The sequence below is a fragment of the Salvelinus namaycush genome, chromosome 40 (assembly GCF_016432855.1).
Source record: "Salvelinus namaycush isolate Seneca chromosome 40, SaNama_1.0, whole genome shotgun sequence".
NCBI classification, from domain to species: domain Eukaryota; kingdom Metazoa; phylum Chordata; class Actinopteri; order Salmoniformes; family Salmonidae; genus Salvelinus; species Salvelinus namaycush.
This window is the reverse complement of record NC_052346.1, coordinates 13,296,607-13,314,227: the sequence shown is the minus strand read 5'-3', so window position 1 is coordinate 13,314,227 and position 17,621 is coordinate 13,296,607. Positions and strand designations below refer to the sequence as shown.

The following is a 17,621-nucleotide window of genomic DNA, read 5'->3' as shown; positions in this document are numbered from 1 at the left end:
ACAAGACTACATACGACTACATATGCTCACGCACACAAAACATACACACCCACATGCATATTGACGCCACACACACAAACAATCGTTCACACTCTTCACATATGCTGCTGCTACTCTGTTTATTATCTTTCCTGATTGCCTAGTCACTTTTACCAACCTACATGTACATATTACATCAATTACCTCAACTACCTCATACCCCTGCACATTGACTCAGTACTGGTACTCCATGTATATAGTCTCATTATTGTTATTTGATTGTGTTACTATTTCCTTTTTTGATAATTTGTCTTTCTTTTTAACTTTTTAACTAAATGACTCGAAAAGTAATAATTTCATGGTAAAATCTACACCTGTTGTATTCAGCGCATGTGACAAATAAAAATGTATTTAATTTGATTACTTTCACCATTTTGAAGTAGTCAACTGCGTGGGGCTTGCTATAGGTTAAGGAATGATTCCACATAATTCCAACCAGGTCATCAGGAAGGATCAGCCAATGAATTGTACTCGTGAGCAAACATTCCATAACTGCAGGTGGCAGTAAATCACCAGCCTTGGCTTTATGCCTGTTCAAACAACACACTCCAGGTGGCAGTATAGACCCTTTCAGTTTGTTAACCAACTCATATAAGCAGTAGTAGAAGAAAATTGACTACTTCTAAATGGAGATGGCTTCAATGGCGCTACCCATTCTCTCACAGACACAATGTTGAGTCCTCTTTAACTATATGGTGTGCACTTGGCTCAATCTCTTCCCCTCGTGGTGGAAACTTCCTCTATAGGCCAGGGTTCTCTTACAACTTTGGTTCTGGAGAGCTACTGGGTGTGCAGGGTTTCATTCCAGCCCTGCAGTAACCCACCTGATTCAATTAATTATGGTCCAGAGAGAAGATGGTGTATAGGGACATGGGAATAATATTGCTTTAGTTTGATTTATTTAACTAGGCAAGTCAGTTAAGAGAACAAATTATTATTTACAATGATGGCCTACCCTATAAGGGCATTCAAGTACAAATCAATGATTCTGATGATAAAATACAAGTGGAAAGTCTAGCAATTCATTGGAAGTTATCTGAATACGTGGAGTGTTGACTTAGTTTTGGTACATTAGATGCGGAGAAGGAACTATTTCCAACATCTCTGTTGATACATTGAACAGTATTGCAGTGCCACAAAATGCATTAAAACCTCTATAAGCTGATGAAACTACGGAAAATCTTGGCCCTTTTGAGCCAACATGGCGCCTAAGTTACCAACTTGAAGCAGTGGGTAAATGTAGCAAATATTTTATTTTGTACTGCTTTGATTAATTTAAGTGATAAAACATAATTCCATTACATACAACAAGGGGTAGTCATATATCCAATAAAATGAAACGTAAACTTACAGACAATACTTTTTCTTGGATTTTTAACAGGCAAAAACAGCAGTCTACCTACAATGAAGTTGCCAGGACCATACTCACTCCCCTCTGATCATGGCAGATGCGGGAAGTTACCAAGCCGGTTTCGGTATGTACATTTACTGTTAGCAAAATATTCTGTAAGATGTCTCAGCTAGCTACTATTTGTCAGAGGTTGCACCACAAATTGTTTGTAAGTTTGCACGTATTCTGACGCTAACTAACTAGCTAGGTTATCCTGTGTGCTCGCAAGCTAACCAATGAAGTCTGCAGTTATTCTAACGAATAGGTAGCAAGCGACAGCAAGTTAACTTAAACATCAAACAGAGCAAGACCAACACGTAGGGTGTGAACTTCTGACACGTAATTTAAATAGCTAAAGTATAGCTAATCATTCGGGTTTAAATTGCCAGCTAGCTGACCATATCGGATTTTATTGAAACAATCCGGAAGTCCTGTCAAGATGCTCATTGGATATTTCTCCCTCGAACAGCCACGCTGAGCGCTCTAATTGGTTAGAATTAGTGGCGCAGTGTTTACAATCACGACAAGTGTACTAACTGCACAGCTAATTTTGGGCTGATCACAATTATGCAATTGGGCCCGAGGGGTTGTGTGGCCCGAGGGGTTGTGTGGCCATTGTAAACTGGGTGGTTCAAGCCCTGAATGCTGACAGCCACGGTATATCAGACCGTATACCATTAGTATGACAACATGTATCTTTTCTGCTCTCATTACGTTGGTAGCCAGTTTATAATACCAATAAGGCACCTCAGGGTTTGTGATATATGACCAATATACCACGGCTAAGGACTGTGTCGTGTGTAAGAACAGCCCTTAGCTGTGGCATATTGGCAATATAACACACCCCCTTGTGCCTTATTGCTTAAATATACCACGACTGTCAGCCAATCAGCTTTCAATAAAAATGTATAAACTGGGTGGTTCGAGCCCTGAATGCTGATTGGCTGACAGCCATGGTATATCAGACCGTATACCACGGGTATGACAAAACATTTATCTTTACTGCTCTAATTACGTTGGTAACCCGTTTATAATAGTAATAAGGCACCTCGGGGGTTTGTGATATATGGCCATATACCACACCTCCTCGGGCCTTATTGCTTAAATATACCACGACTGTCAGCCAATCAGCAGTCAGGGCTTGAACCACCCAGTTCACAATAGAAAATATACAGCTATACTATCTCAAACACATAAAACAGGGAAGGCAACAGCATTACTTGCATGGTTACCAGTCTTTCAGTCTCAGCACTGATACAATACAGATCTCCATTGACCCTGTTCTCTTTCCTCCTACTACTCTCCCTCATCCTCCTCTCCTTTTCTCCTCTCCCCAAACTAAACTCTCCCTCTCCTCTCCAGGCCCCAGGATGTGGCAGCACTGTGCCCTGCTCCTGTCCCTGACCCTGCTACCAGTGGTATCTGGAGGAGCTGACTCCAAGGGTGTCACCACCAGTCTCACCACCAAGTGGGCCTCTACCCCTCTGCTGCTGGAGGCCAGGTAACATTATGCTCAACACATACACAAGACAAAACACATCCTTTCTTTCTCTTCACCCCCTCTTTCTCTTCATACCCCGCCCCCCACTCCCTCTCTTTCTCAGTGAGTTCCTGGCAGAAGAGAGTCAGGAGATGTTCTGGGATTTCGTCGAAGCAAATCAGAACATCAAAGGGGACCATGATGGTAGCCTTAATGTTTATTTCACTTATAATGTTGATTTATGTAGCACTTGGTCTCTGGAAGATATATTAAAGTGTTGTTCTGTTACAGATACAGACCAAGCGTACTACGACCTGATCATGAAGCGAGCCAGTGCTCTGCTCAGCACAGTCCAACTCAACATGCTCAAGTTCGCCCTATCTCTCAGGGCCTACTCTGCTACTGTACACTCCTTCCAACAAGTAATATTACTACAATACTACTAGATGACTACCCTCTCCCTCTCTATGGGTTTCTAATCACTGTTTCTCGCCTCTCTCTCCTGTAGATAGCGTCCAACGAGCCCCCTCCCTCCGGCTGCTCAGCCTTCTTCAATGTCCACGGAGAGAAGTCATGTGACACGGAGAAACTGGCTGCACTGATGGAGACCGCAGCAGAACGGTACAAACACACTGGGACACTCAAACACGCTGGGAGACTCAAACACGCTGGGAGACTCAAACACGCTGGGAGACTCAAACACGCTGGGAGACTCAAACACGCTGGGAGACTCAAACACGCTGGGAGACTCAAACACGCTGGGAGACACCCACACAGAAACTGTGAATATCCACTTTGATTGATAAAGACCTCTGTTGAAGTGATAATAATTCATTAAATAGTCCTTATCTCATCCTTCTTTATCCCAGGCCCAAGCCCTACCTATTCAAAAGCGATCACAGGTTCCCGGGATCAAATCCCGACATTCCGGTTGTTATCCTGTATGCCGAGATTGGAAGTTCGGAATTCACAATGTTCCATCAGCTGATGCTGTCCAAAGCCAACAAGGGACTGGCCACCTATGTGCTTCGTCACTACCTGGCTGTAAGAAAAACACAGGAATACACATGATGGAAACATAATTACGACAGCATTTCATGTTCATCTTTTCCTCTTTCTCTCGTTGCCAGTCTCCCAGCAGTCGTAGAGTATATTTGTCTGGTTATGGAGTGGAGCTGGCCATCAAGAACCAGGAATACAAGGCTAAGGACGATACGCAGGTCCAGGGAGCGGAAGTGAATGCTACACTGATGGGGGAGAATGACCCAGTGGATGAGGTCCAGGGATTCCTCTTTGGAAAACTGAAGTAACCAACCTAAATGCTATTCCACAAACCCACTCTGCTTTGGAGCGTTATGGGTGGAGAAACTTCTTTCCCTCTCTTCTTCCCCCTCACTTTCCTCTCCGTACCTCTCCTCTCCCTCTCTCCAGGACTCTGTACCCTGAGTTGAAGGAGCAGCTGAAGGAGCTAAGGAAACACCTGGTGGAGAGCACCAATGAGATGGCTCCCCTTAAAGTCTGGCAGATGCAAGGTGGGCGGGACTTTCTTTTTTCTTTGCCTCTCTTCTCCTGCATCAAGACAACTGTAGCTACAGTAATCATCTCCTTTTTCCCCCCACTATATTTCATTTTTTTTCTCTTCATGTGTCAGATCTGAGTTTCCAGACTGCAGCTCGGATCCTGGCTGCTCCATCTTCAGATGCCCTGAACGTCATGAGAGACCTCAGTCAGAACTTCCCTACCAAGGCTAGGTACACACACACACACACACACACACACACACACACACACACACACACACGAACACAAACATGTTTTTTGATATCTGTGTAGTGTGTGATTCTGGTGGTTTCACTCCCCTCCTCAGGTCCATCACTAAAACAGTGGTCAGCTCTGAGATACGTAAAGAGATGGAAGAGAACCAGAAGGTAAGAGCTCAGTCGTCCATAACTCTCCTTCCCTGTCTCACTCTACTACCCGTTAACATGTAATGACCGTACCGCTCTTCTTCTCTCTCTCCAGTTCTTTAAGGGAACTCTGGGATTGCAGCCTGGAGACTCTGCTCTCTTCATCAACGGACTACACATAGACCTGGACACACAGGACATCTTCAGGTACACACACACACACACACACACACACACACACACACACACACACACACACACGCAACTTCAGGTACACACATTGACTGTGTGTGTGTTTCCAGTGTGTTTGAGGTTCTCCGTAGTGAGGCCAGGGTGATGGAAGGTCTGCGGTCTCTCCTTATCGAGACTCCCTTCATCCACGACATCCTCAAACTCAACGTACAGCCTTCTGACTCGGACTACGCTGTGGACATCCGCAATCCTGCTATCAACGTAAGACACACCTACCCCTTTATTTAACCCTAACCATCCAACTATGTCATCCGTATATATCCTGAACAAAAATATAAACGCAACATGTAAAGTGTTGGTGTCATGTTTCATGAGCTGAAATAAAAGATCCCAGAAATGTTCCATACCCACCAAAAGTTTGTTTCTCTCAAATGTTGTGCACAAATCTGTTTATATCCCTGTTAGTGAGCATTTTTCCTTTGCCAAGATAATCCATCCACCTTGACAGGTGTGGCATGTCAAGAAGCTGATTAAGCAGCATGATCATTACACAGGTGCACCTTGTGCTGGAGACAATAGGCCACTCTAAAATGTGCAGTTTTGTCACACAACACAATGCCACAGATGTCTCAAGTTGGTGGGAGCACGCAACTGGCGAGCACGCAACTGGCATGCTGACTGCAGGAATTTCACCAGAGCTGCTGCCAGAAAATTGAATGTTAGTTTCTCTACCATATGCCGCCTCCAACGTTGTTTTAGAGAATTTGGCAGTACGTCCAACCTACCTCACAACCGCAGACCACGTGTAACCACGCCAGCCCAGGACCTTCACATCCGCCGCCTTCACTTGCGTGATCGTCTGAGACCAGCCACCCAGACAGCTGGTGAAACTGACAAGTATTTCTGTCTGTAAAAAAAGCCCTTTTGTGGGGAAAAACTCATACTGATTGGCTGGGCCTGGCTCCCCAGTGGGTGGGCCTGGCTGCCAAGTGGGTGGGCCTATGCACTCCCAGGCCCACCCATGGCTGGTCTCCTGCCCAGTCATGTGAAATCCATAGATTAGAGCCTAATGAATTAATTTCAATTGACTGATTTCCTTATATGAACTGTAACTCAGTAAAATTGTTGCATGTTGCGTTTTTATATTTTTGTTCAGTATACAATCAAGCCGTTAAAAAACGTATATAACCCAACTCTCTTTTTTTTCATTGTTAATGTTGATGATAATCTAATCTCTCTCTCCTCAGTGGATTAATAACCTGGAGACAGACAGCAGGTACGGCTCATGGCCTTACAGCGTCCAGGAGCTCCTCAGACCTACCTTCCCCGGAGTCGTGCGACAGATCCGGAAAAACTTTCACAACCTCGTGAGTACATGATACGTGTGTCAGACAGCGACACCAAACGTATTGCCTACATTTTTGGAACTGACAGCAAAGAGCAATGATGTCTTGTGTTTTAGGTGGTGATTCTGGACCCAACCCATGAGAGTTCTGCTGAGCTGTTGAATGTTGCTGAGATGTTCTACAGCAATAACATCCCACTCAGGTAGGGGGGGGTTTCTAGTGAATTTTTCATTTATTTATTTTATATTTAACCTTTTATTTAACTAGGCAAGTCAATTAAGAACAAGTTCTTATTTACAATGACGGCCTAGGAACAGTGGGCTAACTGCCTTGTTCAGGGGCAGAACGACAGATTTGTACCTTGTCAGCTCGGGGATTCGATCTAGCAACCTTTCGGTTACTGGCCCAACACTAGGCTACCTGCCACCCCCGAAGGCCATGTTGGTTCTAACTCTGCTGTATAGTCTGTGGATGTAAGTAACTGTATAACCCTTACTGGGGGGGGATCGATACAGTTACATATCGGGATATAAGCTTGGATGTATTGCATCTTTTTGACAATATCACAATATTATAACTCCTGTATTTTTCCTTCATAGCTCGTTCTCAATCTTTTTACATTGGGAGCCAATTTGTTTTCGGCACTTTTATTTCCATGACTTTTATTTGTTTTTCTCATGGCTCTGTCTCTCGTCTCCCTGCAGCAGACATATGGTGAGCAATATGTCTGGAACATCGAATCGCAATAAAATCACAGTATCGAATCTCTATACATATAGAATCGTGAGAATCGCAATACATACAGAATCGTGAGAATCGCAATACATATCGTATCGGCACCTAAGTATGGTGAGGTCCCTGGTAATTCCCATCCCTAATAACCCTGCTGTGTGTGTTGTAGGATTGGGCTGGTGTTTGTGGTGTCTGATGTTGATGAGATAGATGGAATGGAGGATGCAGGTGTGGCTCTGCTCCGAGCCTTTAACTACATCACAGAAGAGCTGGACGCTCCCGCCGCCTTCGACACCATCATCTCGGTGAGTCGGTCTGACCAATGAGAATAATTGATGAGTCTTTTGACCAATCCCAGTAATCTGGAACATCAGCCTGACCAATCAGATGGAAATGCTATATTTTAATCGCCTCTCTCCCTCTCTAGATGTTTAACCGTGTGCCTAGCGGTGGTAAGCTAAGTGTAGGTGATGTAGTCAAGGTGTTGGAGAAGAAGTTTCCCTACGTGGAGGTTGGCAGCATTCTTGGACCAGAGTCCACTTACGATGACAACAGGAAGGTATGGTTCTGCTTTTATGTACCGTTATGTTTCTTGACAGAGCGGTATGATTTTCATGTACCGTCTCCCTATCTACCTCCACCTCCAGGAAGGGCGTGGTTACTACTTGCAGACGGGTGTAGGTCCGTTGCCAGTGGTGATGTACAACGGAATGCCGTACCAGCGAGAACAGCTAGACCCAGAGGAGCTAGAAACTGTCACCATGCACAAAATACTGGAGACTACCAGCTTCTACCAACGGGCTGTCTACATGGTGAGTTACACACACAGAAACACACACACACACACAGAAACACACACACAGAAACACACACACAGAAACACACACACACACACTGACCTCTTGTTGTGTCTTCCTAGGGTGAGCTGGCCACTGATCAAGATGTGGTGGATTTCATCATGACCCAACCCAACGTTGTCCCTCGTATCAACCCTCGAATCCTGTCGACTGCCAGGACGTACCTGGACCTCTCTAATACTAGTGAGTTACACACACACACACACACACACACACACACACACACACACACACACAGGCGGAACCATCTTAACCACCTCTCTCTTTCCTGACAGATAACCATTTCATAGACCAGTACGCTCGCTTTCTGTTCCTGAACACCAGAGAGAAGAGCACTGCTGTGGCTAACAGCATGAACTACATGACCAAGAAGGGTAAGATATATATACACACACACACACACACACACACACACACACACACACACACACACAGCTACACATGCAGAGCTTCATCTTATTGATCTAAACGTTTCAGCCCTAAATCTCTTGTCTATCTATTCTCTTCTTTCTCCTCTGTATGTTTGTTTTTGTTCTGTCAGGGATGGCCCCCAAGGACCACCATGGTAACCCTTATTTCCTTTCCTGCACTTCCTCTCTTTCTCTCTCAACAGACAGTATTACGAGCCATAGTTCTGTGAATCCACAATATCTCACTCCTCATCAACATTATCACACCATCTTGCATCTCTGTGAGATGACATGCTTGGATGTGTTTGTGTTTGTTTCTGCCAACTGCCTTTGCTCGAGAGAGTCTTGCTCAAAGACTAAGAATTGAGATGGCACTGCAACATCAAACCGCATACATTTCAGGATTAAGGAGGTCTGTGACCCTTTACTCTCCCCATCTCCTCTCCTCCTCTTCAACTCCCTCTCCCTTCTCTCCTCTAGATGATGGCTACATCCGTCCTGTCACGTTCTGGGTTGTGGGAGATTTTGACCAACCTTCCGGACGGCAGCTACTATACGATGCCATCAGACACATGGTATGATGATGTCACACTGATACGAGCACACATGATGTCACTATAACACGACCCAAAAAATCCACACACAAAAAAACCTACCATCTGACGGATTCTCCTAAATCTGCCTTCAACAGAAAACCAGTAACAACGTGCGATTGGGCCTGATCAACAACCCTAGCGACAGCCCATCCGAGGAGAACAGTCGTGTTGCCAGGGCGATATGGGCCGCCATACAGACCCAGACAGCTAACAACGCAAAAAACTACATCACCAAGCTGGCTAAAGAAGAGACCGCTAAGGCACTGGAGACTGGGGCCGACGTCACACAGTTCACTGTCGGGGTAAAGAGTTTACACACACTCGCATACACACACGTTATACACCGTTCTGTCTCACCCTTTACTATACTGTCCTATACTCTAAAAACAATCCTATTTTTCTCCATCTCTCCAGGGTATGGACGTTGCCTTGTTTAAGAGTGCGTTTGAAGGTCCTAAGTTTGACTTCCTGCTGTCTCACGCTGTCTACTGCCGAGACGTTCTCAAGCTGGGGAAAGGACAGAGAGCAGTCATCAGCAACGGACGGGTGAGTGGGCAACACACACATACACACACACACACTAGCACGCTTCCTACTGTGATCGAAGTCTCACAATGGTGTTTCTCTCTCTGCCGACAGCTCATTGGTCCGCTAGAGGATGGGGAGGTCTTTAACCAAGATGACTTCCTCCTATTGGAGAGTATCATTTTGAAGACCTCGGGAGAGCGAATCAAAAGCAAGGTCCAGCAGTTTGGGGTGGAGGAGGACAGGGCCAGTGACCTGGTGATGAAGATCGACTCTCTGCTCTCCTCTCAGCCCAAAGGAGAGGCCAGGATAGAACATGCCTTTGCTGATGACCGATACAGGTACTGAAACTAATAAAACATTTTACTTCATGTTTTTATTCATTGCCTATATACTTTCTGTTTACCTCTGTCTGGTCTATGATTGGTCCACAGTGCTGTAAAGATCCGGCCCGCAGAGGGAGACGTCTACTTTGACATGGTTGCCGTGATAGACCCCGTAACCAGGGACGCCCAGAAACTAGCTCCGCTCCTATTGGTTCGTACCGCTTCAAATAACTGTCACTTAGGAGTTCTGTCTCACTCCAAGTACTCTGTCTCACGGCCATCTGTCTCTCCATGCTTCTCTTTCTCCACCAGGTGTTGAAGAAGCTGGTCAATGTGAACCTGCGTGTGTTTATGAACTGCCAGTCCAAACTCTCAGACCTGCCTCTCAAAAGGTGAGCAGACCCCAGCTACACTGTTTCACTCCATGCAGGTCATCCTTTTTTAACTGTTGAGACCTCATTTCTGTTGTCTTAGTTTCCTTACCCTTAGAAGTCCCTGGTAGTATTTGAGGGTTTTTCCTGTGTGTGTCTCTAAACCATCCTCTCTTCTCCCAGTTTCTACCGGTATGTGTTGGAGCCTGAGGTGTTGTTCCAGACTGACGGTAGTTTCTCCCCTGGTCCCCTGGCTAAGTTCCTGGACATGCCCCAAACTCCCCTCTTCACACTCAACCTCAACACCCCTGAGAGCTGGATGGTGGAGTCTATACGCACTCGATATGACCTGGACAATATCTACCTGGAAGAGGTGTGTTTTCTGTGCTGTTTTGTTTTAGGATTGTGTTATTTATAACACGGTTGCCTTGGCTAATGTTTTCCTTCACCTCTTCAGTTGGAGAGTGTAGTGACTGTGGACTGAGTATTCTGGTATTTGTTTAATTGTTGTGTTAAAGTAGTTTTTTAAAGGGTTAATAATGGTTCTCTATTCTCCCTGTCTAGGTGGACAGTATAGTAGCAGCAGAATACGAGTTGGAACATCTGCTGCTGGAGGGTCACTGTTTTGACGTGAGTACAGGTCAGCCCCCCAGAGGACTCCAGTTCACCCTGGGAACCCCCTCCGACCCTGTCATCGTCGACACCATCGTCATGGCCAACCTGGTGAGTCACCCCTGACCTCTAACCCTAACCTCTGTTGATAGTCAGACACCTTTCTATTCTCCGTTGTTGTGGTTGAACGAGGGCGTTGTGTTGTCGTCGTCCTCAGGGTTATTTCCAGTTGAAGGCTAACCCAGGAGCCTGGATCCTGAAGCTGAGGAAAGGACGGTCTGACGAAATCTACAAGATCTACAGGTACTGAAGATCACATCTCGACATATCACACCGTCTTCACTTTAGCACATGACTAGTGGAACCAGGCGTGTTAGTGCTGGGCTGGAACGAAAGCCTGCACACCCTCTTGTTCCTCTCTCTGACCTCACATCCTCTCTTCCAGTCACGATGGAACAGACTCTCCAGCAGACGCTGATGACCTCATCGTGGTGCTCAACAACTTCAAGAGCCGGATCATCAAAGTCAAGGTACTGCTCTGATCCCAGCTGTAGAGTACAGCTTTCATATTGTTGGTTGCTGTCAGGTCCCAATAAAGCTTAGGTTGAATTCAAATTGATCATTAAGTCCATTGCTAAGTAATGTATTGGTCGTGTGTTGATCAGGTCCAGAAGAGGCCAGAGAAGTTCAGTGAGGAGCTGTTGAGTGATGGAACCCAGGAGAACGACTCAGGCTTCTGGGAGTCACTCACCAGGTATCTCTCACTAAGCATCCAGCTCCACCGTTTACATCACTGTCTACTGTTTCATACCTATTTGATCTCTGCTGGATTTGATGGTGTCGTTCTCTTTCTCTCTCCAGAGGGTTTACAGGAGGTGTGAAGACGGAGGAGAGTAAACAGGAGAAGGATGATGTTATCAACATCTTCTCTGTGGCCTCTGGACACCTCTATGAACGTTTCCTCAGGTACGCACCTGTGTGTGTGTGTGTGTGTGTGTGTGTGTGTGTGTGTGTGTGTGTGTGTGTGTGTGTGTGTGTGTGTGTGTGTGTGGTTTTCCCAAGTGTTTGTCTGTTGTAATCCCACCATTTTTTTCTCTCTTTTAGGATCATGATGTTGTCTGTTCTAAAGAACACCAAAACACCGGTCAAGTTTTGGTTCCTCAAAAACTACCTGTCCCCGGCATTTAAGGTAGTTAAGTATAAAATATAAATATTCTCTCCTCTAGGAGTTTACTTTGAATGTGGCGGTATGAATAGGGTTTCCAATATCGAGTTTTCATTGAGTTTACTCCAGAATAAATGTTATTCCCACAGGAGTTTATCCCGTACATGGCAGAGCAGTATGGTTTCCAGTATGAACTAGTCCAGTACAAGTGGCCGCGGTGGTTACACCAGCAGACCGAGAAACAGAGGATCATCTGGGGTTACAAGATCCTCTTCCTGGATGTCCTGTTCCCTCTGTCCGTCGACAAGTTCTTATTCGTGGACGCAGATCAGGTACACACACACACGCACACACACTCTGAATGTCCATGTCTCTGATTTGCGTAAAGCTGAGAAGAACTCTCTCTCCTCCTACAGATAGTGCGTACCGACCTGAAGGAGCTCCGAGACTTTGACCTTGAAGGAGCGCCGTATGGATACACACCGTTCTGTGAGAGCCGGAGAGAGATGGACGGCTTCCGCTTCTGGAAGTCCGGCTACTGGGCGAGTCACCTCGCTGGACGCAAATATCACATCAGGTAACTGAGTGTGTGTGTGTGTGGTAGAAGGGTGTGTGTGTGTGTACATACTGACGTGTGTGTAACCCTTTGTCTCTCCAGTGCTCTGTATGTGGTAGATCTGAAGAAGTTCCGTAAGATAGCAGCAGGAGACAGACTGAGAGGACAATACCAAGGCCTGAGTCAAGACCCCAACAGCCTGTCCAACCTCGACCAGGTGGGTGTGTGTGTGTATTAAAAGTGAATATGGGTGTATAACATTCAGATTTTCCTAACATTTTATATTCCCAAAGAACCTTTTGTGAAGTTAAATATGCTCCAACTCTATATTTATAATATTGTCCTATTTCCTCTCTCTCTCCAGGATCTGCCTAATAATATGATCCACCAGGTGCCTATCAAGTCTCTACCTCAGGAGTGGCTCTGGTGTGAGACTTGGTGTGACGACAACTCTAAGAAAAAGGCCAAGACTATAGATCTGGTATGAAGTGTGTGTGCAGATTCTAGTCATGTCTGTGTTTTTACACTCCACTCTGTGTTTATTTGGACAGTGAAGCTAAAATGTTTAACCCTTCCTCCAGTGTAACAACCCCCAGACCAAGGAGCCCAAGTTGCAGGCAGCTGTTCGTATCGTAGCAGAGTGGAGCGACTACGACCAGGAGATCAAACGCCTGCAGAACAGAGTCCAGGAGAGAGGAGCAGAGAACCACACCACACAGAAGGACAAGCCAGGTATACATACATACATACATACATACATAACAATGATTGGCAAACATATACAGTTGACTAATCCCTCTCCTTCCGTCTCTCTCCCAGATGATACACATATAGAGTTGTGAGACCAGTGGATGGAAGATGTGGCTGTAGCAGCAACAAAAGATGGAACCATGTTCGACAATGCTGTTCTCCTTTGGAACAGCATTGACAGAGGGACTGCAAACCAATAACCATTCAATCATTCATTTTCCATTTATTTGTATTTTCTCTGTTGTGCGAGTGGTGAGGATACGGGATAGGGAAGGGGTGCTGGGTGGGGATGATATGGGGTGACTGTTAGTGGATGATAGAGATGTGTGTGGGTGGGTCTGTGAAAAATCAAACATTTTCAACAGTTCCCCGCCCCAATATTTTTTATCCATCCGTGTTTGCACTGATTAGGACACCTTCTTAAACAACTGTCTGTGGGTAGAGGTTTGAGCTTAGGAGTTAAATCACACTGATAAATAGCAGCTTAAGTTATGAGATGAGAGTTTTGTCCTGTTCTATGCCTTCTGTTTCTGTGCTTTAGACTTCAGTTGTCCATGGCCTGTGTCAAACTCAGGGAAAGATGGTTTTGGCCAATCGACCCGATTCAAACTCTTAATGACAATACAAAGAGGACTGGAGTGTCATTTTATTTTATTTAAAACAGACATTAGTTCTGTCATGTAGTAAAATAGGGATTCATACCTCTACAATTCAATTTACCTGCAACATTCAGAACGTTGCATCCTTGTGAGCATGATGTGGAGTTAAGGGATGTGTGGATGAGGACATATCAGCGACAGACGGCACTGGGAGTTCCGTGATCACTCAAATTGATTGTAACAGCGACTTGAAAGGCAGCAGGCTTTTGACTAGAATGCTGTAGTTCAGGGTGGCCAATCTTATCCACAAAAGGTCTGTGGGTGCAGGGTTTTGTTCTCGCAACACACCCATTTCATCTAGTCAGTCTAATGAAGATGATGATTAATGGGCTTGTTGAATCAGACTGCTTGACTGGAACAAAAGCCTGGGTCAGATTGGCCACCCCTGCTGTAGTTAACTCCTGTTTTCGCCGCTGTGGTCTGTTCTGGAGTAAACACTTAGTCATCCATTACCAACCGCTGGCTGTTTCCGTTCTTTGTTTTGGCTAAATATGTTCTGTTAATTGTGGGAAATCAATATTTTGTAATAAAAATCAAGGAGCCCAACACTGGTTGTTTAGTGACCCCGATCCCTCTTCTGTGTGTTGGTGTTTCCTTTCTCTGTTTGTTTTACTGGTAAGACATTTGGATTATACTCTTATATACCGTACCATCTATAAGAATACAGTAATGGCTGGAGAATGACTACAGATTTACTATTAAAAGGCTGGACTTACACAGGCAGATCAATTCTGGTGTGTGTTCAGTACAAAGAGGAAGAGGCAAAGCGAGAGGGATAACTGGGCCCAAAATCTGTGTTCTCCAGCAGGTGAGTTTTTGTATGGAGGTCAATGAGTGTCAAATTTCATTAACACAAAATGTAATGGCTTATTTGATCTAATAACAGTTTTGAAATGCTTAGGTCCTTGGTTGTTACGAGTGTACTGATATAAGTAGGACACGTGACATCCTGGCGGCAACTTTTAGAAACACTTTATATCGGCTGTGCCTGTTGTTCACATGATTATTATATATTTTTTTTAACCTTTATCTAACTAGGCAAGTCAGTTAAGAACAAATTCTTATTTACAACGACGGCCTAGGAACAGTGGGTTAACTGCCTTGATCGGGCAGAACGACAGATTTGTACCTTGTCAGCTTGGAGATTCGATCTTGCAACCTTTTGGTTACTAGTCCAACACTCTAACCACTAGGCTACGCTGCCACCCAATCTGTCCTCTCATTGGCTAGAATGGTCCCCCACCTGATCTTACCTTCTACTTTTGAAGCCATTTTTTTTCATTGTTAGAGCGGCCACTTGAGTATCTTGTCAATATAACTGATAATCTGTGGTTTAATTAAACAAACAGTACTGTACTGAATGGCTGTTGAAGAACGGTGTGTACCATTTTGGGAAAACGTGTCATTCAGTACAAACCGTCACACAACGTAGCAACTTTTGAAATAACTGAATGGACCCCAGAATTGGGCTGCCTGTGTAAACACATCCAAAGAGTCTCCCCAACATTTGAACTATGCCCTACTTATCTTTTATTCAAAATTCTAGTTTGCAATGCAGATTGTATAACACAGGGGGAACAACAATATACAAATAAGAACATGATTAAAAACAAAAACATCTTAATGTGAACAGCTTCCCCATCTAGTGACATTTAAAAGCCTAACTAATGACGGTATTGGGTTGCCTGACGACACCCTGAACCTAATTCTGCTGCTCTATCTATCGCTACATACATTGGCTTCATAAAGTATTGATACCACTTGACCACATTGAGTTAGCCTGAATTCAACTTTTTTTTTAACTTAAAAAAAATCACACCCATCTACCGAAAATGAAAAAAGTGATAACATGTTTTTAAAAATGTATTGAAAATGAAATCTCTAATTTACATAATTCACACCCCTGAGGCAATACTTTGTAGAAGCACCTTTGGCGGCAATTACATCTTTGAGTCATGTTGGGTATATCTGTATCAGCATGGCACATCTGGATTTTCTCAACCTCAAGTTAGATGGGGAGTGGCAGTGAACAGCAATCTTAAAGTTTTTCCACAGATTTTCAATTGGATTCAAGTCTGGGCCACTCAAGGACTCACATTCTTGTTCTGAAGCCATTCCAGCATTGCTTTGGCTGTATGCTTGGGGTCATTGTTCTGTTGGAACGTAAATCTTTGCCCCAGTCTAAGGTTGTTTGCACTCTGAAGCAGGTTCTCATCAAGGATTTGCCTGTATCTGGCTCCATTCATTGTTCCTTCCATCCTTACAAGTCTCCTAGTCCATGCCGCTGAAAAGCATCCACATAGCAGGATGCTGCCATTATCATGCTTCACAAAAGGGATGGTGTTAGACGGGTGATGAGTTGTGCCTGGTTTTCTCCAGACATAGCGCTTTGCATTCAGGCCAAAGAGTAAAAATGATCTTATCATACCACAGAATATTTTGCCTTATTCTTTCAGTCGTTCATACTTTTCTGCAAACTCCAGGGGTGCTGTCATGTGCCTTTTTCTCAGGAGTGGCTTCTGTCTGGCCACGCTCCCGTAAATCCCAGATTGGTGAAGTGCTGTAGAGACCGTCGTCCTTCTGACAGGTTTTTCATCTCAGTCAAGGAACTCTAGTTCTTTCAGAGTGGTCATTGGATTCTTGGTCACCTCCCTGACCAAGGTCCTTTTTACCCGGTTGCTCAGTTTAGTCGGAAGGCCAGCTCTAGGCAGTCTGGGTAGTTCTGCATTTTTTCAATTTTCCAATGATGGAGACCACTGTGCTTTTGGAAACTTTCAACACTCTAGAAATTGTTTTATACGATACCCTTTCCAGGATATATGCCTCATCACAATTCTCTCTGAGATCTATGGACAGTTACTTGGACTTCATGGTATAGTTTCTGCTCTGAGATGCACGGTCAACTGTGGGACCTTTAGAAAGAAACACACCTGTCTATATAAAGCCACAGGTGGACTCCAATTAAGTTGTAGTGACATCTCAAGGATGATCGAAGGAAATTGGATCCACATGAACTCAAATTTGGAGTGCCATATGAAAGGGGTGTAAATTCTGTATTTCATTTTCTATAAATTTGCTAACATTTCAAGAAACATGTTTTCACATTGTCATTATGGGGTAATGTGTGTGTGGAGGGAAAAAATCTATTTAGAATTCAGGCTGTAACACAACAGACTGTGGCATAAGTCAAGGGGTATGAATACTTTCTGAAGGCATTGCCAACCTAGAAGTCGTTTGTGCGACTTCAAAATGAGGAGCATTGTACAAAACAAATTAATCAGCGATTGGATAGTCTAACAAATCTTAACCATGCAAAGTTGATAACATCATCATGGAGGCTGGCGCTGGGCCAACCCATCGATTTCTGGTATCAATCAGAACGGTCAGAATGTTTTCGTATTCTAGAAATCTAAGGCAAATCCAGACTCATCGTGGAGAAGAAACGTCAGTTGGCTGGATCGATGTAAATGGGAAGCCAGGCAAGGTATTAAGGTATTGGGTTTTGTCTGTAGTGTTCAGTGGTGCATCTGATCTGTAGATGCCCGCCCTGCCCTAACTCCGGGTCACTGATACCTCATTGGTGGCAGCCAGCTGGAGAATTTGTTTGACCTCTGCAGCTTAAGAGCACATTCCAGACAAATGTAGTGTCTTTGACTATGCCAGATTAATTGCTATGACATGCTATTCTATAAAATAATTTCTCCGTAA

At 44.5% G+C, this 17,621-nt stretch overlaps 1 protein-coding gene across 1 annotated transcript; it reads left to right on the top strand.

Annotated features, from left to right (window-relative positions):
* The first annotated feature begins 1,449 nt into the window (after positions 1 to 1,449).
* On the top strand, positions 1,450 to 14,482 carry LOC120033520 (UDP-glucose:glycoprotein glucosyltransferase 1-like). The gene is made up of 38 exons (XM_038979897.1): positions 1,450 to 1,514; positions 2,792 to 2,930; positions 3,034 to 3,113; positions 3,201 to 3,331; positions 3,418 to 3,530; positions 3,779 to 3,953; positions 4,040 to 4,215; positions 4,341 to 4,441; positions 4,561 to 4,660; positions 4,777 to 4,837; positions 4,932 to 5,023; positions 5,119 to 5,269; positions 6,256 to 6,375; positions 6,471 to 6,556; positions 7,256 to 7,391; positions 7,514 to 7,645; positions 7,734 to 7,898; positions 8,006 to 8,126; positions 8,219 to 8,317; positions 8,834 to 8,928; positions 9,045 to 9,251; positions 9,364 to 9,495; positions 9,589 to 9,815; positions 9,909 to 10,011; positions 10,113 to 10,192; positions 10,355 to 10,544; positions 10,736 to 10,894; positions 11,001 to 11,086; positions 11,229 to 11,313; positions 11,449 to 11,537; positions 11,645 to 11,749; positions 11,888 to 11,972; positions 12,098 to 12,280; positions 12,365 to 12,525; positions 12,607 to 12,721; positions 12,869 to 12,985; positions 13,086 to 13,236; positions 13,324 to 14,482. Exons 1-38 carry the CDS (start codon positions 1,481 to 1,483, stop codon positions 13,344 to 13,346), a joined length of 4,605 nt encoding a protein of 1,534 aa, XP_038835825.1. The 5' UTR covers positions 1,450 to 1,480; the 3' UTR covers positions 13,347 to 14,482.
* The last annotated feature ends 3,139 nt before the right edge of the window (positions 14,483 to 17,621 follow it).